Below are 25,176 nucleotides of genomic sequence, written 5' to 3' on the forward strand. Positions count from 1 at the left end.
AACTAGAAATAGTGCTCAGTGCTACCCTTAGGCATAAAAACAAAAACAGTCCAACAGCATATTATTTAACTGTATTTATTAAAATACATATACTGTGACTGGTTTGTTGGGGTGAAATTCTGATTTCGAAATAGGTATAGGTCTCATTTTGTTCAAATGTTAACTTGAAATATTAACTTCTGAGACAAAACCATGAAATAATAAACTTCTCAAGATTCTACTTTCCTTTTACACAACTATTGCTTCTCTTTGATTATCTTTTCCAGTACCTGTTATCTAAAAGAAAAATAGTGTGATATAAAGCAAAAACACCAAAAAAAAACACCAAAAAAAAATTCAGAAATTCCTAGCCCTCCATCCTGGCACCAGCCAGTCTAAAGCTATTCGTATATCCCTCTGTTCATTTTTACTTCAACTGGGAGGGAAGGAGGCGGGGAAGAAGAGGAAAAAAGAAAAGGGAGTGAAAAATACAAAACGAGACTGTTCTTCATTTACCACCTCTCCAAAGAGTAAAGATAATGCAGCCAAGCTGAGATTTATGAAAACAATTTACAATGCTAATAGCAAAACAAACAGATGAAAACTACTACCGTTTAGTTAGCTGCAAATTCAGCACATCATGCACAAAATTGTGCCTTTTTTTGTCTCCACTTCATGTAATAAAGCTACACTACAACATACTACAGTGACAAGAAACAGACTGGGGAGCTGTATATGAATGTATACAGCGGTACAGCAGAGCCCTTATGATCTCAGGAGCCTTTTGCCGGCGAGAAGGCTCACTAGAAACACCTCAGAACATGCACAATTATTAGTAGCAGCTTTTTTGAGGAACAGTTACAATCCTTACTCTACACGACTGGTGGTTCTGATTTTCAATTATATTTACTTTTTACGTTTTACAGTAATTTTAGCTTTTAATATGAAAGATGGAATTTCTGAAACAGTATTTGAAAATAAGTTCCATTTCTTTCTTAAATTTATGGCTGAGGTATTTTTCTGTCCTGTGCAAAATTCAGTGTTTAAAACCCTCAAAAGAATTTTGGATGTTTAAAAAATTGGTATTGTATCATTTAAAAAATAATTTCTTATAATTAAATTTCAATATGAAAAACTCATACTGTAAGTCAGAAACAGGCATTTACATTTCATTCAACTTTATAACATAAATCCACATTCCAGAATCCACATTACTAGTATTTTCATGTTATGAGATGCAATACAAGAAAGGAAGCTATTAAACAACAACTGAACTGAGATTACCTACAGGTGAATTCTCATTGAACATGCACATCTTGCAAATACTTGAGCTTAAGAATTTCTTGTGCAATGCAGAAAGCTCGTTTTTTTTCCCCTCAATCGGCACGTATGCCTTAGACACCACAGTTCCCTCTTCTGGGGGAATCACATGCTAATGAAAGGAAACAGAAGTATGGCTAACCCATCTCTAACAACTCTATTGATGATATCAACCTTGCCTTTGAAAGAGTGTCATTATGCTTGCTCCCAATCAGCTGTGCTTCCATGTTTACAGATAATCTGGAGATAGTCTTCAGTCTTCTAGCACACAACAGCTGGTTCTGATTTCTGTTTTTTTTTCTTTACCAAGTTCAGCATCATATCTAAATGTTTATGCAATAGTATAGTTTTTAGTAAAGGCATAAAAGCGGCTACTTCAAACCAGTTCTCTGCTTAAGAGTGCAACAACTTTTCATGAAGCCACTGATACAAAGAGAATTTTGTTAAGAGCTCTTCATCAATGAACATAGCGGGGTTCACCTGGACAGCCAGTCAGTTCACTTTGTTAAACCATCCCCGTTACATTAGGAAAAAGAAAGTATACTCCCTTAACACTTATTCTTCAAGTTGAGCTACACAGACTCTGTGGATGTACCTGTATGTTATTAAAATTATTACATGGGGTAGACCTCTAACTTTTGCCACTCCACTTATGGCAATATAAAAAAAGATATTAAGAAGCGCACTGCCCTCTTTCTGAGTTCCTCACAATCATTCTGATTGATCTGACCATCCTAGTAACTGCTATAACCTGCTAGGGCACTTTCAACACCCATCCCTGGAAGTGTTCAAGGCCAGGCTGCATGAGGCTTTGAGCAACGTGATCTAGTGGTAGGTGTTCCTTCCCATAGCAGGGGAGTTGGAACCAGATGATCCCTTCCAATCCAAACCATTCTATGATTCTATACCACATCTATATGATCCCTGCAGCTTTTTCTCCAGATTATCTATTTTAACACCCCATTTTCCTTTTCCTTCATCAAGAAAAAGAAAGGGTGTAATTTGTCTTCCATCCAGAAGATGTTGACAGCACCTAACCGCTGAGCAGCTTTAGAACAGAGAACTAGAATTCTGTGACTATCCAAGACGGAGAAGTATAATGTGGTTTAGCGTTTGCCCTAGAAGACAGTCGCTTCACCAAAGAAAAAAATCTCAAAGCAGTGTCTTCTTTGCTAAGACTACATACACTGATCTTGGCAGGCTGACCACAATTATACCATTTCCAGAGATCAAAAAACCTAGCTCCAGTATTCAATGAGAAGTGCAGACAGAAGGATGGAGGTCTTGAACCATCATGTTCTTGATGATCTTGTGGTACCGTTACTTGGACCTGCTTTACAACCTGAAGTTGTAGAAAGCATACATGTAAACTTTCCTCCTCAAAGACAGAGAGGCATTATGCCTTCAGAGTTCTCTAATGAGCTCCCTCATCAAGTAAAAAAAGTGCATCAACAGTGGCAAAAATAGGCAAGAGGAAGAAACTCCATTTCTCCACAGAGACTAATCAAACTCACCACATCTACAAGAAAAGCCTGACTGACAGAGAAACAGTCACTACTTCAATACAAGGATGTGTCCTTGAGAGTACACATCCCAGCCTACAGCAATGTAAATTCAGTTTAGCAGCATACGCAATGGTAGCTCAGACAGTTAAGTTCCTCTCCTAACTGTTCAACAGGTCTTAACAAAGTATGTGGGACAAGAACTGTAATTCCAAAGTGAATTCTAATACTTGGCTGAAGACATCTTCAGTTAGGAGGACACAGGTAAACAACTGTCTTTATGTCAGGGCCAAACTATTATTCATAAAGGAAAAAAAAGTCGTCTTAGAGCAGAGGACAAGACCCCAAGGGACTGTTACATGGCATTATAACACCTTCAATAAGCAGAGAACATCATTACTTCAGGGACTCAAAAAAAATAAAATCAAGTTAACCATATCCTCAAGAAACTGGGATCTGCATAACCGATAACTGGAAAGCACATCTTGTGATTGTCATGTTTACTCATAGCACGGCAGATAGGGCATCCAAATCAGCTTGGAGAAATGTACAGAGAATGGCTTTTGGAGCTCCGAAGTAGCCTCAGATAAAAACATGACCCACACTGAAAGGTTCAAGACTCAGGCAGGAAAGGGCTGATGTGTTGAGTACTTCCTGAGTCAATGGTGTCATCAGTATGTTGCTGCTGAGTACTAAATAAAGTGATATTTCTGTTTAGATTTCTGCAGGTAACTAGGTGTTACATCAAGAGATTGTATATAAACATTGTCTATATAAACATTAAGCACAAAATGCACCCATCTGTTGCCAAATTGGCTGTTTGTACAAGAGTGACTGAACAAACTAGAGCCTGCCATTTGACCATTGGAAAAATGTGAGCAAAAACAAAAAGAAAAAGATGAAGTGAAATCTTAAGAACTCAAAAGATTGTTTCAGAGGCCTCAGGAACAAAACAAACACACATCAAAGCAAAGCACTCATACAAAAACATGAAAGAAGGCTCTAGAGGTGTGAATACTGGAATGGGTGAGTTAAGATAAAGCTAGCTAACAGAATATTAACATAGGTAAAACAAAACAAAAAACTTGCCAAGTTTTTAAACTAGCTAGAGCATCTGGCTCGGAATACTGAGGCATAGTCCAAGTATACAGTTCTATAGGTATGTACCGAGCCTGCAGAGAGCATCTATTTGCCACACAAACACTGCTTATGCAAAACACTTCAGAGCTTGAGCATTTGTGATTTTATCTCCAAAGCATGAAGGCAGATACGGAAAGTACTCAAGCATTTTAGGACAGTCATTCTGCCATTTGAAGACGTATTATTTAACATTTAAGTATATGGCCTTTAAAGTACTTCAACTTGACCAGTTGCATTCAAACAACACGTGCCACTGCTCCAACGGACATTCGGGTCCTACAATTCTACAGCTTATTTTATTCACAGCAGTCTTTGTGCAAACGTATTTTAGCCAGAGCATAAGCCAAGTATTCACTGAAGCCATTCTTTTCAGCATTCACAATTAGGACTCACTTCAACTACATGAAAGGTCACCTTTGAAATAGAATAGACTGCTTCTGTTCTCCAACTACTTAATACACAAATATTTGCTCTTAACCGAGCTGGACTACTACCCTGAACATCAGATATGACACATTCTGAAACCATACTATCATATTTCTTCAAACCATGAAACCTGACTCATTAAATTAATTTTGCAACCTTTTAAAAAATAAAAACATAAAACCAAAGCTACTCTTCTCTAAATGTTCTTTAATAGTGTATTTGTTCTCTAACAAGAATTCCTTGCTAATAAAAAAGCTTGGTTAAACTCTTGGTTAAACCCTAATTTCTAGTGTAAAAAATGTAAAGAAATGGAAACTACACAATATTAGTGAAAGGCACTTCTCAGCCATTAAATTGGCTTGGACTTTAACGTCCTTACATTCTGTATTCATATAAAATATTCTAGGAACGTAATCAAATAGTTTAAGAATTACTCCTTTAGTGTATTCAATATTGAAAAATGACAATAAAACCAAAACCTAGAAACACGAAGTGCTGCTGGGCCAAAGAACACGAAGACTACCTCTAGAGTTGGAGAGCCAGGGTAGCAGTCTCTGATGGCATGTATTTCCTCTGTCAGTAACAACTCCGTGACTAAGTAGCACCAAGCAACACAGAGCAAGAGGGTGCAATGGAACAGAAGGGAATCAGGTGGCCAGACAGAAGGCATTCAGGGCTACTGTGAGGACTGACTGTCCACAAGTCCACTGAAAAACTGTCTAATCCAGACAAGAATTACTCACTAGTTCTTGTCACATTTTTGTTACAGAGAAATAATAGAGTTACTATGCATGTTTTGGCTAGGTTTTTCCATAGATTTCAGCAACATTCTTATGAGATTGCTATGCTCGTCCATACTTTTTAGTTGGCAAATTAAATCCCTTCATTCACTTAATCTGACCTTATCATTACGAAGGTTTCAAACGTCATGACCTAGCAAGACAAGAGGAATGCTTAGCTGTTGTCAAAGGCACTGTGGAATCACACAGTAAGTTTAAACAAGGTTTTAATCTAACACAGATATGGTCTTTCTCCTTAAAGTCAAGGACAATTCCTTCTTATTGCACAGGCAGTAAAATTCTCCATATGAGCTTTCAGATCAGGTATATAGATGAAAAAGATCAAACTGATGAAAATCATCTTTTCTTTAAGCAACAACCTAACAGGTTATACTTCATATGAACATGTACACCATGTAAATCACAAGAGATACTACTATGTTTCTAACTTCTATAAAATACTCAAGGCTGCAAGTCAAATACACCACTATTCTATGAAAATGCATCTCTCCTACAACAAATTGGAAGCAATCTGCATGTAAGAGAGATGACTTTTGAGGAGCCGGCAAGGATACTAGTTTTTTTCAGGTAAGAGCAGAGGAGATGGAGGGGCAACCTTATCGCTGCCTATAGTGTTCTCATGATGGGGAGAAGAGAGGGAGGTGCTGATTTCTCTCTAGTGTCCAATGATAGAAAGGTAAAAGAACAGATTAAAGCTGCATGAGGGGAAGTTCAGATTGGATATTAGGAAAAAAAAAAAATTCTTCACTGAGAAGGTGGCCAAGCACTGGGAAAAGCTCCTTAGGGAAGTGGTCATGGCCCCAAGCCTGTCAGCATTCAATAAAGCGTTTGGAAAATGGACCTGATGATCCTTGTGGCCTCCTTCCAACTCAGGATATTCTACAAGTCTATGATACAATGAGACCAGAGCACAGCATTCTGTGCCAGGAATCACTTCCCTGATGTACAAAAGTCTTTAGGTATACAGAACACTTCACAAGTCTTTACAGAACTAAGAAAAGAGACTTAATATAGCAGATTCTTCAAGATTTACAGAAGGCAAAGGCAGGGACTGGAAGAATGAAGAACCGCCCACTGTAGGAGAAGATCAGGTTTGAGACCATCTAAAGAACCTGAAGGTGCACAAGTCCATGGGACCTGATAAGGTACATCCATGGGTCCTGAGGGAGCTGGCAAATGAAGTTGCTAAGCCACTATCCACCATATTTCAAAAGTCATGGCAATCTGGTGAAGTTCCCACTGACTGGAAAAGGAGAAACATAGCCCCCATCTTTAAAAAGGGAAAAAAGACGACCCAGGAAACTACAGACCAGTCAGTCTCACCTCTGTGCCCAGCAAGATCATGGAGCAGATCCTCCTAGCGACTATGCTAAGGCACATGGAAAATAAGGAGGTGATTGGTGACAGCCAATATGGCTTCACTAAGGGCAAATCCTGCCTGACTAATTTGGTGGCCTTCTATGATGAGGTTACAGCATTGATGGATAAGGGAAGAGCAACTGACATCATCTACCTGGACTTTCTAAAGCATTTGATACTGTCCCACACGACATCCTTGTCTCTAAACTGGAGAGACATGGTTTTGACAAATGGACCACCTGGTGGATAAGGAATTGGCTGGATGGTTGCTCTCAAAGAGTTGTGGTCAACAGTTCAATGTCCACATGGAGGCCAGTGATGAGTGGTGTTCCTCAGGGGTCAGTGCTGGGACCAGTGCTATTTAACATCTTTGTTGGAGACATGGACAGTGGGATCGAGTGCACCCTCAGCAAGTTTGCAGATGACACCAAGCTTTGTGGTGGTGTGGACATGCTGGAGGGAAGGGATGCCATCCAGAGGGACCTTGACAGGCTGGAGAGGTGGACCTGTGAGAACCTCATGAAGTTCAACAAGGCCAAGTGCAAAGTCCTGCACGTGGGTCGGGGCAATCCCAAGCATAAGTACATGCTGGGCGGAGAATGGATTGAGAGCAGCCCTGAGGAAAAGGCCTTGGGAGTGCTGGTGGATGAGAAGCTCAACATGAGCCGGCAATGTGCACTGGCAGCCCAGAAAGCCAACCGTATTCTGGGCTGCATCCAAAGAAGCGTGGCCAGCAGGTCGAGGAAGGTGATTCTGTCCCTCTACTCAGGTCTCCTGAGACCCCACCTGGCTCCTGCATTCAGCTCTGGAGTCCCCAACACAAGAAGGACATGGAGCTGCTGGAGCGAGTCCAGAGGAGAGCCACAAAGATGATCCGAGGGCTGGAGCACCTCTCCTATCAAGACAGGCTGAGAGAGTTGGGGCTGTTCAGCCTGGAGAAGAGAAGGCTCCGGGGATGATCTTATAGCAGCCTTCCAGCACTTAAAGGGGGCCTACAGGAAAGCTGGAGAGGGACTTTTTACAAGGGCATATAGTGATAGGACAAGGGGCAATGGCTTTAAACTGAAGGAGGGGAGATTTAGATTAGATCTAAGGAAGAAATTTTTTACTCTGAGAGCGGTGAGACACTGGAACAGGTTGCCCAGCGAAGTTGTAGATGCCCCATCTCTAGAAGTGTTCAGGGCCATGTTGGATGAGGCTTTGCGCAACCTGGTGTAGTGGAGGGTGTCCCTGCCCATGGCAGGGGGGTTGGAACTAGATGATCTTTGAGGTCCCTTCCAACCTTAACCATTCTATGATTCTATGATTTGGCCTTGCTAGGTATTTCTGGCATCTGCAGAAAGACTGTTGTGAATTGTTTTAGATACTGTCAGACTGCAAGGTTACATTGGAAAAATCCAGAACTGCTTGTAAAGTTCCTCAAATGACTGTTTCCTATATTGTACAATTATCAATATACTAACCGTACCTAAGAAAAATGAAAAATTCTATTTCTTAAGTAGTGCTTCATACAAACTCTGAACAGGAATCCCACAGAACAATTTCTATGACTTCTCATATGCTATTTCTCACATGGTCTTAACTCTGTGTGGTGAAGTCAGCTCTTTCTTTTACATCAGCTACAAGAGTCCAGCAGAAAAAACGTCAGTCTGCTCAAACAAAAGACATACAATAGATTGTATCGTTCTATTTTGAAGGTTCAATGATGGTAACTAACATCCCTAGCATGCTCTCATGAAGGCTTTAGTAAACAAATTGCTTGGAAGAGCAATGCTGTCCCAGAAGATACTGACTATCTAACATCGTATTAGAGTGTTTAACAGCTCCCAGCAGTAATTTAAATTGAATGTGCAGAAGTCACAACACTCTTTGCACAAATACTTCTAACTGATACTCGGCTAGGACTGTGACACTTCACCCAGTGATGAACAAGTCATCCCAAACAAAACCTGCATGTTACTTCTGCAGAAGGTCCAACTCAAGAGGATAAGGCAGAAAAACAGACTCCAAATCAGAACTAGAAATGGTAGCAAGAGCTAATAGAACTGTTAAATAGGCAGCAAACCCCCTTGAAGAATAATGCTGATGTGCTTTTGTGAGGTTCCTGCAATCTCTTGTGTGTGTATTTATCAGCATCAATAACAGGAATAACTTTAGCCTCAATAGTATGGCAAATGGCCCTTCTATGTCATGGTTTTACCAATTTCTTTGTTAACAAGGAAGATTGTTTTCAACAGTATACACTAAACTGTCCCTTCTAATCATTTTAATTTATTCAATGCATATTTGGATATCAACAGAAGCATCATTCACTCTACTATTTTTATAAGGTCATTAAAGAAAAAAGTAATTAGTTGAGAAATAAGTAAATTCAGACAGTAAAGGCTAGAAAAGATATATTACACTACTCTGTTCAGGACTAAGACTCAGACTTAACTAGGGGTATAGGCCCACCTAAAGAGTTTCACAGGTTGCCAAACAAAATAATTTTCTTGCCTTTCAACAGCAACATATATAATTAATTTCTTAATCTCCTCAAATGCCTAAAGTGGTAGATCATTTCTAGGTATGAGCACATGCAGTATTTGTACTGTGCTAGAGAAGTCTCACTGTTGCTTTTCATTTGACTAACTCAGAGAAATATGCTGGAGGAAAACTACCTTCCTTAACTGCTTATATCTCTAAACAGATGTCTCAAGCCCAAAGTGGTCTTACTTTCTTTGTTAAAGGAACTTCAAAGTTAACTTCCAGGTTGCAATAATCAGACTCTTTCTGGGCTCTATCAGTAGTGTCATAAATAAAATCAAACAGAAAAAAAAATATAGCAGAATTTCTAGAATACAGGAGACCGTATCGTTATTGTTGCTATTTTTTACAGTTGTGAGTGGATGTAATTAGAGTTCTGAAAGCTGTAACTTAGGTTTTGTCTACAAGTATAAATAGTGAAAACTTTCCTAGGATAACCATGTCAGGGCCCTGAGCTTATCAACAGGCTCTGCAACCTCATTCCCCATCCCTAGAGGTTAAGGCATCTGTGCTCAAGAATAACACTGACACACATGAGCTGAATAACCTGTGTGGAACTTTGTCAGGGGCCTTGTCCACCTTCAGCTGAGAGCTGAAGTTCAGGCTCCCATTCTTGATCCTTGTGTCAGCTGTGCTGCAGGGATGCCTGCACTTGGCTGCATACCTCATTGATCCTGATCCACCAACTTCAAATCCTGGCTTGACCTCAAGCCTCCCTCCTCACGACAAGGTAGTCTGATAACCACTGGACTGTTGTCTGAGCCTGCCTTACTGCCACTAGAATTGTTCTGATCTTCTTGTTTAGCAACTGTGGGATTGTGCCACTGGTCAGTGAGCATACTGATCCACGCCTGCCTTGCTCTCATCCTTGGTTCCCAGCTCACACTAATGCAGAGAGCAGTCTCTCCATCCTGCTGCTCCCTGACAAACTAGTCACGAACCACAGTTCCTCTAGAAACAGATTATAGGACTAGAGAGCTTATGCAGTTGAAGAGTTCAGCAGTATCACACCAAGCATCTCATACATCAGTGCGCTGGGTTTACGTGAAGAGGTTTTGGTAGCACCAGAGGGGCTGCAAAAATGGCCCCTGTATGTAGCTGTGAAAAGCTTCTCTGGCTCCAAAATCAGTGGGACCGGCCTCTGGCCGGTTTGGACTCCCCATCCCCTCAGGCCAGGGCCAAGCCAATCAATGTCTCTGCGAATGCCATATTCAAGACTGAGACAAAGGAGCCCAAACCAAGGCTGGACCTACACTGAAGAGAGGGTGGAGGCAGGGGGCTGGTCCCCCCGGCAGGCAGCTGCCCATTCTGGGCCAGCGCTACCCAACTGGAGATGATCGTACTGGTGCAGCTTGCAGAGCTCCAAAGCGCGCTGCTCACAGGGCACCCCCTGGGCGAAGTTCATCCTGCCAGGACTGACGAGGTTCATCGCCTGGTCAGGTCTGGTGTGGCTGCAGCAGAGAGAAGAGTAGGATCCGAGCGAAACAAGTACACAGACACCCAGGTCAGTGAAGATAGAGAGGGAGGTGTTGTGCCAGAGCTGAGATTGCCCTGCAGTCCACAGTGAGACAGCAGCCTGTTCCCCTGCCACCCATGGAGATTAACAATGGAGCAGATATCCACCTGCAGCCTATAGGGAACTGCACTCTGGACAGGGCAGCTGCACCTGAAAGAGTCTGTAAAAGATTTTCTCCTGTGCAAAAGGACCTCACACTGCTGGATATTAACAGGGGAGCAGAGATGCACCTGCAGCCCATGGGAAGGGACTCCACATCAGAGCAGATGGATGCATCCTAAGAAAGCCATGACTCCATGGGAAAAGCCCATGCTGGAACAGTCTGATGGGTAAGGACTGGATTCCGCAGGAAGGACCCATGTTGGAGAAGCTCATGGAGAATTGACTCCTGTAGGAAGGGACTCCACGTTGGAGCAAGGGAAGGCTGTAAAGGAGTCCTCCCCCTGTGGAGAAAAGAGCAGCACAAACACCATGTGACAAACTGACAACAACCCCCACTCCCCATCCCCCTGCGCTGCCTCGGGGAGGAGGAGGAGGTTAGAGTCAGGAAGAAGGGAGGGGTTGGGGGAAGGCGTTCTTAAGATCTGGCTTTGTTTCTCATTATCCTCTCTGAACGTGACAGTTAACAAATGAAACCGATTTGTCCCCAAGCTGAGTCTGTTTTGCCCGGGGCCATGGTTGGTGAGTGATTCCTCCCCGTTCTTATTTCAATCCTCAAAGCCTTTTGTAACATGTTTCTTCTCTCCACACTACCAGGGTAGGAGGGAGGAGGAGTAGTGAGTGAGTGGCTGCATGGTGCTTAGTTGCTGCCTGGGGCTAAACGATATCAGACCTCTACAGCTGTAGCCCCAAAAAGTAACTCAATGCAAGGCTAAGCCCTCATCTAATGTTGAGAAGAGGTTCAAGAAACCCTTATCATATTTATACAACAGCTATGTTTGCTTTTGCAGTGCAATATAACTGCAATGCTGCAAGAAATTCTTTAAGCCAGTTCCTGATAGTGGATTTGTAAAGCAAAAAAAACAAAGAGAAAAGAAGAGAAAAGAAAACAAAAGTCTTAATTCTGTAGGCAAAAAAAATCATAAACAGCACATAATTGTGTGGGAGGGATACAAGTATGTACCGCTGTCATCCCAGATGAACGTTTTGTACTAGGTTCTTCTCAAAATTCCAATTTTTGGGAAGACTTGTTTTCTAAAGCATCGTCCTTTGAGGAGAGAGAGGTAGCTACCAAAAGAGAGAAGAATGGCATACAAAGCAAAACGTGAAAAAAATCCTTCTTCAAATAAGAAGCAGAATTATAAGGTATAAAAGTACCAATTCTGGGAATAATTCTACTAGCTGCTACTGCAAGCCTTCAAAAATTTATTTTTTAAAAAGAGAATGTAAAAAAAAAAGCATAGGTGATAACAACAAATAACCATTTATAGTATCAGAGAGCACCAGATGTAAAAGGTTGATGAGTAGAACAGACAATTTTGCTCAAATGCAATCGATCTGGTTAAAATTCATTTTCATATGGCCATGAATCTCTGGTCATGTAAGTTTTTCACATCTGGTTGCCCAAATAGCATTGAAGTTAGGTATTTATAATAATTCAAGAGGTTTTAAAAAAAAAAAACTATGAGAAAGAAAAGCTTAATGAGGATGGCAGTGTTTGCCCTCCAAAAGTTACTTTTTTTTCCCCCTTGTAAAATGGAAGCTGAATTTTCCCGTGTTGACTAGCAACATATTAGAATAATATGCTGTTTATTCCAGCATTTCCAGATCTGATAGAAGATATCAGGCTATTTAACACACAGATCAGTATTTCTCCCCAAAATGTGATTTTTAAGTGGTATATTACAATAAGAAAACAGTATCCTTAGAGCAGTCACTGTAAGAAATCATGATCTGTCTTACAAAAATTCTTAATGGCACTTGGAGATTTTGGCATCAAAGTCTGAACAGAATGTATTTTGTGCTCCAGTCTTCTGCATTACTGCTCCACGCCAGGAAAGCACAATCATCTTTGTGATAAGCATTGAAAAAGGGATACCTCTTGGTCTAAGGCATGAACAGTCATCTGATCATTGATGATCTAGTTTTGCAATTAACAGTTCAGTTATGTGCCTTTACAGTGTTTGGTATGTTCTCAATATTCAAATTCAGGACACTTAAAACACCAAAAGAAGTATATCATTTAAAGGAAAAAGTTTTTGCCATTGTTTTACTTCCCTTTTCAAAATAAGGGAAATAATGACTAATTGTCCAGACGGATCTATAGCCAATGTTCGCTTCTGTGGAATAACTTCACTATTCAGTTTACTCTTTCTTACCTTTTCCTCTCTACAGAAATGTATATCTACTCCTTATAACTGTGCTATGTTTACATCACTGAACAATTGTTTAACTACATCTGCTTGCATCTTAGTAAGTCATCCACAGTATGGATCATTCTAACTCATCTTTGCAAGAGAATGCTCAATGTTTAGAGGATGCACGATTAAATTTCAATAATCATCATCATTTTAATTGGACAATAATAAGTCTTCCAAAGTTAAATGCACAGCTAATCTACCACATCACTCAAGTAAAATGACAGTTCATACAGCACTAAACAAGAGTCAAGTTGTAGTCACTTCCCTCTCTTCTGGACTACCTTTAAACTGCTCTAAGAATGTGTATGGATCTCTTCCTACTTCATCTACTAAAATCCCTAGTGGACTAACCACCTTTCTATCATTTCTCCTTTAATGAAATTTCCTTGAAAAATCTTTTAAAATTACATACTAATTTTCTTTCCAGAACAAAATGTTCACTCAACCAGCTAATAAATGATCAACAGTGAAAAGCATCTGACAGTTATAACTAAATTTGCAACTCTGATAAAGACATTTTCAGATAGAAAAAAACAATAATGTATCTGAACTATTCATTCTACACATCAGACAGAAGTACACAGATATCCATCCAACTGACTTATATTACAATTCAATCATCCCTCATACAAAATAGCTACTCTTGTATTATTTATCACTAAGGCATTTGTATGCTCTCAGATATAACGTTTGAAGACTGACAATGTTCAATATGTACTACATATTTTTTTTAAACTTCATTAAGCAAACACAAAAACTTCAAAACAAACTGAAGCTAATGCACAAGATGTGTACCAATGCAGAAGAACTGAACATTTCACCATACTCTGGAAGAAAGCGTACTGTATGGGATCTAATTAACAAGAAAAATGTTAATCGTTATGCATAGTCCAATGGAACAGATTACTACTAAAATAATTCAATTAACATGTTCAGATTTTTTTGAAGACAAAGATCTCCACATATACTAAAATATGATTTTTAGTGTAGTTATAGAATTAAAGAAAGAGAAAAAAAGATTTAAAAAAATTAAGTACCATTTTAACAACAAGCATTAAAATGAACACCAGACCTGATGACTAGATTAAACTGACATTAACCAAATCAAAACAATTTCAGCATACAAGGAGAGCTATTAATGAGATCAAAAAATAAAAATATGCCTAAGCCACAAATCCAGAAGATAAATATACTACACAAGAAATAAGATAGCAAAAAAAAAAAAATCAACAAAGCAGGGTTGTGGTTTTTTTTTTTAAAGGTAAACGCAATGCAAGACTTGGAAAAAAATAGCAACATCAAAGTGATTGCACTTATGCAATGATCAAAACAACGGTGTAGAAGTTTCAATACAAAGTCTGTCAGTCCTATCAATTCCCTGCACCCCCGATAACAATTTATATTAACACCATGTGCAAATATATTCTATATCCCAGTTAGACAGGAACTCAACTGAGATGCATGAAAGCATAAGGTAAAGAGTGTGGGGTTTATCTCAATTTTCTTTGCAATTCAGTTGAAAGTTAAAAGCCAGAAAGACTATCCTTAAATTCATCATGGGGCTAAGAATACAAATGCCATAAAACTTAATAGCAAATTTCAATCTCTTACCTAATCCCATTCTATGGTTAGGCTAGTCAAACCGTAGGTCTTCATGAGATATTAAATAAAATTTGAATATCCAAAGTCATTTCATATCTAAATACCTTGTGACACTGAACTATCCTATGTGAAAATTCATTTTTAATAAACTACTTCATGCGAGACAGGTTATTTCTTCTTTTTGCATGCAAATACAAGCACACAGACTTCATTTTAAAGATAAAACAAAGGCAAAACCAGACTGCCATTTCACTTGTTCAAGAGAAATTTCAGCTTCTTGCAAAACTAGTATAAAATGCTTTAGAGCTCTTAAAATCACAATGCTTTCAGCTCGCCTCTGTAATTCTTACATTTTATAAGCACTTTCACACAATAATTGTAAAACAAAGCGGATACTTGACAATGCACTCTTCACACTCATGCTTCAGTAGCTGCATGGCAGAGACCAGTAAGTTTCTGTTTTCCTACAAGTCACATGCCTTTGCTTCTTTTCACTCAAACAGTGCTTAGGAAAAGCAGCTTCCCATCTCTTCGTTGTTGAACAGTCAATTAATCTGCTATAGTTATTATAGTCAAGAATAGTACACTCTTTTTATTATAAAAGATTTTCTGTTAAGATTCTATACTTGCTCAGGTACCTGGAAATATTTAACAACCATCAGACTAAAGCAGAGATAAATGAAAACACTGAACTATGACGTTTCCTAGCAAGTATCCCTAACTACAAAACCATCCAAAATTCATAAATACATGGGAAAGAATTGTAAACATAATTGCTGATAATTTGTATAAATTCTTAGTTACTAAATATGTGTTGTTTCAGAAAATCCAATCCAAAGAGGGCGGTTGCTAGAATAAATGCCACTTCGGTTCAGTATACTTTTTTAATGGCAAAGTTCTTGCAAGACACAGGGTGGGCCAGGGAAGAAGTGTGAAGAAAAAGGGAGAAAGGAAAGCATAATGCTCTCACTAAATTGCAAATACTACATTCTTACCTGACTTACGCAATTGTATAATTTTATCACAAGTGCTACCCAATGAGCATGGAAACAGATATAAAGCTACGCAGTTATACAGGCAAATTTTACCTCTTGTAAGTGCATTGGTTCAGAAGTGCATGTTAGGTATCTTTTTTAATGTGAATTCTAAGTGTTCTAGTAGTAGCTGAATTGTCTACAGAGAATACAATATGAAATGTCAATTTCTATGAGTAAATGGGTCATTATAATCATGTTTAGTTTCAGTAGCTAAATTACAATAGCACACATGAAATCTGTAGTCAAGTGAAGACAACTCCTTAGATTTTGAAAGCAAACAATACAATTGAAATTGCTCTTTTCCTTAAAAGAAACACTAGAAATATTGAGCTTTTTTGACAGGGAAGACAAACAAAATGTGAAGGAGAATATGAGAGAGAAAAAAAAAAGGTTAAATGAAGAGATTTATGAGGTATATACTAAAACCAGAATGGATTAGAGTCAGAGGAACCAACCTTAAATGACCAAGCAACAAGACTGCTTTATTTAACAAGTGGAGAAAGAGGAATCCCATTCAGAGTGTGGGAAAAACAGACCAGACAGGCATCTCTGATACTTATCCAAGTCCTTCCCTTTCCTTGCAGTGCTTGTAAATGACATCCCAAAGGTGAGCACAGATAAGAAATAAGCATATTTCCTAAAACTGTCTGTTTTGAGAATTAAAGGTGGTCCTGATTCATTATGACATTCTTATCACAGGGAAGATTGCTGCTTCATTCAACTTTGGCTCAAAGGCTGGAGGACTGTTCCTTTTCTCTTTTCTCTCTCATCCTTGCAGTAATACCATTCCAAGCACTTTACTTTGTCTTTTGTGCCCAGCACAGCTTCTCTCACAACTTTAAGCAGGTCTTACTCTCCTTAGTCACACCTTTTACTATCAGTCTTTCCTGCTGAAAACTGCACATTCTTTTGCACTGGTCTGGCAATCTGCTGTTAATCCCTTGTCATGCCAGTTGAACCTCCTCTTGGTTTCACACTATAATCTAAAAGGAATATACTGATATTATCTGTACTATTTCCCTGATTCAGAAAGTAATGTTTCATATCTCTTAAAATGGTACCTCCCAAATCCCACCAGACTCCATTTGAAATGCAAATATTCTAGAGGAAACTACCACTTGTCTATTTTTAGAAAATCCCTCTGCTGCTTCCAACAAATACTTCTAGATCTGCAGTCCCAGATTTCAATACCTCTAATATCTAAAGTGAAAGCCAAATAACAACCATTTTTAAATTTTTTCAGAAGTAAAATACTGCATAATTTTGACTCTCTGAAATCTAAAAAGCATATTTGGAGAGAAAACTGTACCTTAAAAATAATTAACAAGCCAACAGTCAGAGATCACTATGTTAGGTACTATGCGCATATTTAATAAGAGATAAGCTTTTATCCTAAAAGCTTGCAATTAAGCTTATCAAAAGTGACATAAAGACATGAGAAAGAGACAAGATAATAATATATTAATTATTATTAGCATAAAGAAGAGTCATAGCATACCAATTGCCTAGTCACTGCAAAGTATTAGCACAGTCAAGCATTTTTAAAAAGGCATCTGAAAATGATAATGTAAGTGGCTTTTCAGACTTATGTGGATCTTTCCTTTTTCACACGAAGGGCAGCAGGAGGGAGCATGAAGGCATTTCAGGGAAAACTAGAACAGACAAAAACGCCTGACAACACTGGCAGGCCAAAGACCAATGAACTGAAAGCTCAAAACCCAGTAAGAGAGTACTAGATTTTATTCTATGAAGTAAAAGTCCAGAAGGTGGCTTTTCTCCTCTCTCAAATGCATTCATGATTTCCATGAGACAGAATCTGACTTTGTGACCTTGCTGGATTCTGTCCACACTTACTAGAGATTCAAATACTCACCTCATCAGTAAGAAACTCCTTACTCAGACCGAAGTCTGTCAGCACCACGTGGCCATCAGAATCGAGGAGAATATTCTCAAGTTTTATATCCCGATATATAATCCCCAACTGCAAACAGAATATAAGAAAAAGTATTTCCAAATCAGTGTAACCACAGAAAGGAGACACTGTTGAGTGCATTTAAATACAAAGTTAGCTAAATTCCCGTTATTAAGGTAATCTGACACCTGAAAGCTGCACCTCAAAAAGGGCAATTTTAAAATGCCTTTGAAGAAACAACTTTGAGCAACTTAAAACTTCTGAGAAATTACACTGTCATTAGTGTCTTTAAATTTAAAGGACATACTACAAGCTTTCAATCTAAGTGACTGAATACTTGCTGTTGAGTACAGAACTCGGTTCAGCTTTCATTAAGAACAAAAATAGATGCTTCTGTAATATGTTCTAGACCATACATGCATGCTTTGTAATAGTTTACAAATCTACTTCCTACCTCTGAAAACTGTAACTCTTTTCATGCATACAGTTGTGCCAAAATTTCAGAACTCTGCTGTTTAACTGTATCAAAAAAAAGATAACTGAACAACAGTGCAACCCAAACACTGTTCATGTTGACTACAAAACAGTTTTACTGACGTATACCATTTCATCAGGATTACTAAAAATTAACAATCATTTGTCAATAACAACACTTTTCACACTGCAGACGAAAACTTGTAGCCTTAATCTGGAGCACATGAATAGACACTTCATTGGAAGGACTTCTAATTATACAACGGATGTCCCATTGCTAGATAAAGTTACTTTGAATTTAAAATAATCTGAAAAAAAAGAAATAGTTCTCCTTACTAACTTAATATGATGTGAAAAGAAAACAGTGGTAGTTACTTTACCTTGTGGAGATGTTCAAGTGCCAAAACAATTTCCCCAATGTAAATTTGCACCTCATTTTCTGAGAATCTCTCTCTGTGTGAAAGGTGAGTAAACAATTCTCCTCCATTTATATAGTCTAAAAAGTAGAATAAAGAACCTTATAATTTCACTGTCTGACAAGTTAATTTTCTTATTGGAATATTAATACGTACTTTGTAAGTTATTAAATAAGATGTTCTGGGATCAGATGCTTTTACTTTATTGTAATTCAGTAATATTTCATGATGATGTACCATATTCAACTTCCTTCTTAGAGGACTGACAGAAGAACACGATCAACTCAAATAAGCAGCAAAACCATGAAATAATCCTCAAATATCCATAAATTACAAAGATGGATATTTTGCAAAATCAGTCTTTTAGTTATTTAGGAATATGAAAAGAAAGGAGTACAAATAATATCTACAAACAGAAAACTTATACACTCTTATGAAATACTTAAGAGCAACAAGGCAGAGTGACACAAAGAAAGGCAATTAAGAAAACCGGTATTAGGTGAAATAATCAGCTATGGACAATTACAAGTTTTATCCTTTGCAAGGGGAATTTTGATGGCAAAACTTGCTGGAGGAGATTATTTCCACATACATTCCCTCATGGAAACCACACTTTCATTCTTTGCAGGTTATTACACAAGGCTTTTCCCCACAGTCAGGGAGGGGGGAAAAAAAAAAGTAATTATTACAACAGAGCTCCACTGAAACACAAACACATTTTAGAGGCAGAGGTTTATGCTAGCAGTGTACATTAAAGTCATTAATTTGCAACCCCACAGCACTCATATTGTATTTGAGGTCTACGTATACAGAGCAGGGAACATGGCCCACACCACCTTATTCAACATTTTCTTGAGTATGGTTTCTATAGATTCATTGGTATAATACATAACTGATGAAAAAGATTCAATACTATTATGAGTAAATTAATACTTTGAAGGAGAAAGCATATATACAAGTTATAGACATTCTTATCTCTCTCCTCTTTTTAGTTCTCCAGTTCTCTGTTTGGGAAGGAATATTAGTGGAATCAAACAATGTGAGGAAAATTATTTATCTCGACCAGTAAGCATATGAAAAAAATTATAATAAAGTACAAATAACCCACATTTTATAATTGCTTCCTTCTTCCAAAAAGGTAGAAATATTTCTAATTTCAGAGTGGTGCCAAGCCTTATGAACAAGCTATACTTTCAGCAGAGAAACGTGTGATTTTTGATTGCCTCTCAACACTCAAAAATCGAAGCATACAAGTATCTCAATACTCAAAGATCAGATGGTTTCATAGCAAAAGTTTTGGCAGCAAATGCTCCTAAAGCAGTAAGGTTGAGAGCTGATTTTAATACACCTTTTCAGCTCCCAAAGTAAGTATTCCTCATTATCAAGAAAAATCCTTCATCCTTCTGAGAAAGACAGGACTCTTCAAAGGCAATGAAAACGAGGAATAAAGCAAAAGGAATATAACTCCTTAATCCGAGCATGTCAAGCGGTGTCCCTCAGGGGTCTGTTCTGGGTCCAGTGCTGTTCAACATCTTTGTCAGCGACATGGATGACGGCATTGAGTGCACCCTCAGTAAGTTTGCTGATGACACCAAGTTGTGTGGTGCCGTGGACTTACTTAAGGGAAGAGATGCCATACAGAGGGACCTTGACGGGCTTGAGAATTGGGCCAGTGCAAACTGCCTGAGCTTCAACAAGTCAAAATGCAAGGTCCTTCACCTGGGTCGGGCCAATCCTAGGCACAAATACAAACTAGGCACAGAGTGGGTTGAGAGTAGCCCTGAAGAGAAGGATTTGGGGGTGTTTATAGATGAGAAGCTCAACATGAGCCGGCAGTGCGCTCATGAAGCCCAGAAGGCCAAGCGCATCCTGGGATGTATCAAGAGAAGCGTGGTCAGCAGGTCAAGAGAGGTAATTCTTCCCCTCTACTCTGCTCTTGTGAGACCCCACCTCGAATACTGTGTCCAGTTCTGGTGTCCCCACCATAAGAGAGACATAGATTTGTTGGAGTGTGTTCAGAGGAGGGCCACAAAGATGATCCAGGGGCTGGAGCACCTCTGCTACGAGGACAGGTTGTGGGAGCTGGGATTGTTCAGACTTAAAAAGAGAAGACTTTGGGGGGACCTAATAGCTGCCTTCCAATACCTGAAGGGAACCTACAGGAAGGCTGAGGAGAGACTTTTTACAGGAGTGTCCACTGATAGGATAAGGGGAAATGGGCTTAAGTTGAAGGAGAACAGATTTAGATTAGATCTTAGGAAGAAATTCTTCAGTACAAGGGTGGTAAGACTTTGGAATAAATTGCCCAGAGAAGTTGTGGATGCCCCCTCTCTGGAGGTGTTCAAGGCCAGGTTGGACGGAGCCTTGAGTAGCCTGATCTAGTTGAGAGGTGTCCCTGCCCATGACAGGGAGGTTGGATTAGATGATCTGTGAGGTCCCTTCCAGCCTATGCCATTCTACGATTCTCCAAAACGTTACTGTCCTGAAAAAGGATAGTGGTAGAGAATAGAGACACATACACACATCCAAAGTTGTATCTGAGTGTAAAACCTTAAGTTCTTGATATGTCTTCTGCCAACCTTGCAAATGCTACAGAAATAGATGTGGTTCCTCACATCAAAATGGAAAGCAAAATGGCAAGGGCAGAAGTGGAACGAAGAATGTTCTAATAAGGCTTGCTATACAATAGTTCATTAAGAAGCATCTCTCGTAAATGGAGATTCATGAAAGTTACTGGTAGAACTTACCAAAATGAAGTATCACAGTGCATAAAACAAGAAACTGATCCACAATTCAATTATTTCATCTGCATTTTACAGCAGGAAACTGTACTAACGACTTGGAAATACCAGTGTTACAAGGAATTTGACCAGAAATAATGCACCATCAACTTTAACTGGCATCGCCCATGTTATGAGCACATTTGTTCATAAAAAAAGACCTGTCTGATATGATCTTTCAGTTTGCAGCATTTCAGTGCTAAAACAGTGTACTAACTGGTCAGCATAGTAACAGGTAGCCCTGTCCTCTCAGACAGATGGCAACATTTCAAAAACACTGATCACACTGAGGACAATATACAACATGTTCTTAGAGTGAAACATGCAGTATATTTGAACTAGAAGGCTTTCTGCTGCTTAAATATTTCCTTACTGTTTCCTTCTTTCAACTAATCCCAGTAACAACGCTATGTTGGGTCACCTCACTTCATCGATAATCTATGTGTCACATACACAAAGGCAGCGTGCAGAGAAAATTAACTAAATCACTTTAATGCTTATATTCATACAGATTAAGAACTTTTCCATTCATGGTAGCAGATTGTCTGAAAACCTGTACAAAACTACTGCAGTATATAATAATGGTTAAAAAAGTGTAAATCAAAATTTCATCTTCTAGGTGAAGTTCAAGAAAATACTTCTCTGGTTTAGGTACTTATGGTCATATATGTTTTTTTACTGCATATAAGTCACTGATAATACTTTCTCCCCCTCCGCCAAGTCAGCATAGCACACTGATGTTCAAACAGGAAAACCACAAACAGACACAGTTGAAGATGAACAGTATTTTACTTCCTATGGTCTCTCATGCAATCTCCAAACACACAGTACTGAAGACCACATGAAAAAGAAACCTACAAAACATTAAGGAGATAAAAGGGCAGAGGTTTTCTTCCTCATTAACATAAGAGTTTAATCATGAAAACTACTCACCTAAAATGAGATGAAGCTTTGTATCTGTCTGGAAGGCATAATGTAACGTGACCAAAAATGGTGATTGTCTAATGTGCTCCAACACTTGTCGTTCTGTCCTTGTGTGCTCAGTTGTTTTGGCTTTTTGAACTATTGTTGCCTTCTTCAGTACTTTCATGGCATACAGCTTTCCAGCATCATGGCCGCTTACTTTCCTTACTAGGAACACTTTTCCGTAGGCTTAAAAAAAAGGGGGAGAAGAAAAAAAACACCACAACAGTCACCTACTCATACTACAGGTCTCACTGATATCATCACTATTTCAATTACTCATCGTTATGGCAAACGGTAACCATACAGGCTAAAATCTTCCAAAACATTTTTTGTTTCAGAATGACCTTTTTCTGAGTAAAATTTTAACCAAATGAGATTAGTGACTTGTGTTGGGTTTGTGTGGCAGGGTTTTGGTAGCAGGGGAGGGGCTACAGGGGTGCCTCCTGTAAGAAGCTGCCAGAAGCTTCCCCAGCTCCAAGTCAGACCTGTCTGTGGCCAAGGCCAGGCCCATCAGCACCTCTGTGACAAACACATTTAAGAAGGAGAAAAGAAACTGCTGGGGGAAACCTGCAGTGGAGAAAGAAGGGAGGTGGGGGCCTCATCCCTGGCATCCCGTGCACACAGGTGCCTGCAGGGGCCTCCATGGTTCGTTGGGCAGTGGAGAGAGGAAGAGGACGCAAGAGAAACAATTCTGCAGACATTAAGGTCACTGAAGGAGAAGGAGGTGTGCCAGAGCTGAGATTCCCCTGCAGCCCGTGTTGAGACAGCAGGCAGCCCCCTGCAGCCCATGGAGATTAACGGTGGAGCAGAGATCCACCTGCAGTCCTTGGAGGACCCCATGCCAGAGCAGAGATGCCTGTGCCCAAAGAAAGCCATGACTCTGTGGGAAGCCCGTGGTGGAGCAGTCTGTTGGTGAAGGACTGCACCCCGCAGGAAGGAGCCACACTGAAACTGTGAAGAGCTGAAACCTGTGGGAAGGCCTCATGTTGGAGAAGTTCATGGAGGACAGTCTTCCATGAAAGGGACCTCATGTTGGAGCAGGGGAAGAGTGTGAGGAGTCCTCATCCAGAAGAGAAAGGAACAGCAGAAACAATGCACGGTAAACTGTCCACAACCCCCATTCCCTGTCCCCCCGTGATGCTGGGAGGAGGCGGTAGAGAAATCAGGAGAAAAGTTGAGCCTGAAAAGAAGGGAGGAGTTGGGGAAGATGTTTTTATTATTTGGTTTAATTTCTCATTATCCTACTCTGATTTGATTGGTAACAAATCACACTGATTTTTTTTTTTCTCCAAGTCAAGTCTGTTTTACTCACGACCATAACTGGTGAGTGATCCCTCCCCATACTTGTCTTGACCCACAAGTCTCTCTATATTTTCTCCTCTCCATCCCACCGGGGAGTCGGGGGAAGGAGAGACCAAGCAGCCGCATGGTGCTTAGTTGCCAGCTGGGCTTAAATCAGGACATAACTCAACACAGCAAGGTGGGGGGAGGGGCGGGAACTCAAACAGAGTTTCAGTATTTAAAAACAATTTTAAAAGTTGATGATTTATTCCTTTTTAATAATCTAAAACTCCCATGCCTAGAATTTAGCAAGAGCTTGGAGCAAGAGTGATGCTATTGTTTTTGTCCTCAAAAGAGTCTGCCCATATTTACACAACTTACACGTTTTCATTATTGGCTTTATAGCACTGAAGTTCCAAAAACCCATAGAAAAGCCAATGAATTCTTCTCATCAGTATTTAGTACATGGGAACTTCCTGAAGCTCTCACACTGGACTTAAATGAGAATACGCTAGAGGAATTATCTCAAAAAGAAAGTTTTCTCAACACAAACAGTACAAGAAATAGTCACCAGGACCAAAAGATAAGTCTTTCCAGAGTTTTAAATTACTGCATCTAGGTGTTCTGTTCACGTATTGGGTTAAAAATACACTCCATAGTGGAGTAGTAAGTGGTGAACATGAACATCCTTTATTTATTTATAAATAAAAAGGCCTCCTGGGAACTGCACACAAGTAAATTTGATACCTCTATGAGGTAAACCTGTAGAAACAGTAAGAGGTAAGAATCAGTAGATACACAAACAGGATACTACGTGAAAGAATGAGTGTTACTTTTGTAGATGGTAATAATTATTTTCATTAATAATCGCTCAAAGGAATAAGGAGGATGGATCAATGATATGGCTGACTTCTTTAGATTTCCAAGGTACTTAAGTTCCCTTACAAAAGGGTCTTAAAACCACTAAACAATCACGGGTGCAAAGAGGGTGGTTCTCTTACGAATTAAGAGCTATATCAGCAGACAAAAAACTAAAGGGTTCAAAATAAATATTCAGCTTTTTCAGTGAAAGGAGGTCACCACAAGAATTCATCCTGCCTGATTCAGTCATATATGAACAGTGAAGAAGCTGATTTTCCTGGTTTAGTAAATTATCCACTGCAACAGAAATCAAAGCTGACTGCTGAAACTGTACCACAGTATCAAAATACTAAGTAACTGAAAAATAAAATGACAGATAAAATTCCAAATAGGTAAATGAGTAATCCGCATCAAGTATGATAATAATTAACTGGGCATAGTGTTGTAATCGAGAAGAAAAAAACAACAACCTAGAGTTACCACAGACAGCTGTATGAGAAAACATCAGCGGTAATCCAAAAACCAAATAGATTGTTAGAACTTCAAGAAAAGTATTGAAGGGGAAAATGACACAAATGTACCATCCCCCAAATCTTCAACACAAAACCAGAAATCCCTTATGAAACCTTTTGAGCGATACACAGTATTTCAGTCTCTCCTCTTCTCTGTCCCCAGTTCCCTTCCCTCTCATCAGAAAAAAAAAGTATAGGAGAACATTAAAAAAAAAAGATACAGAAAAAGATAAAATAATCCTTCTACTTATGAAGGGAACTAAACACACTTAGACTTTTGTTCAGCCTCAACAAGTAGAGTACTTAAGAAGATGCTAGAGAGTTAAAAATAAAAAATTACATGAAGGTTAGTAAGGAACAACTTTTCATTATTTCTAGAAATAAAACTAAGGTAACAAATTAAATCA

At 39.2% G+C, this 25,176-nt stretch overlaps 1 protein-coding gene across 6 annotated transcripts in view; it reads right to left on the reverse strand.

Moving 5' to 3' along the window:
• RPS6KA5 (ribosomal protein S6 kinase A5) overlaps positions 1-25,176 on the reverse strand; it is an 81,084-nt gene that overhangs the window by 33,527 nt on the left and 22,381 nt on the right. For 4 of the 6 annotated variants that reach the window (XM_086613877.1, XM_086613875.1, XM_086613872.1 and 1 more), the window contains 3 exons: positions 22,083-22,301; positions 18,334-18,449; positions 17,441-17,548 (listed from right to left, as the gene is read on the reverse strand). In XM_086613877.1, the coding sequence (XP_086470003.1) occupies positions 17,441-17,548; positions 18,334-18,449; positions 22,083-22,301 (443 nt within the window). The remainder of the gene's footprint in view (positions 1-17,440; positions 17,549-18,333; positions 18,450-22,082; positions 22,302-25,176) is intronic. The other 2 variants (XM_086613878.1, XM_086613876.1) reach the window with 1 other exon arrangement.

Source organism: Tauraco erythrolophus, chromosome 6 (assembly GCF_009769465.1).
Source record: "Tauraco erythrolophus isolate bTauEry1 chromosome 6, bTauEry1.pri, whole genome shotgun sequence".
Lineage (NCBI taxonomy): Eukaryota > Metazoa > Chordata > Aves > Musophagiformes > Musophagidae > Tauraco > Tauraco erythrolophus.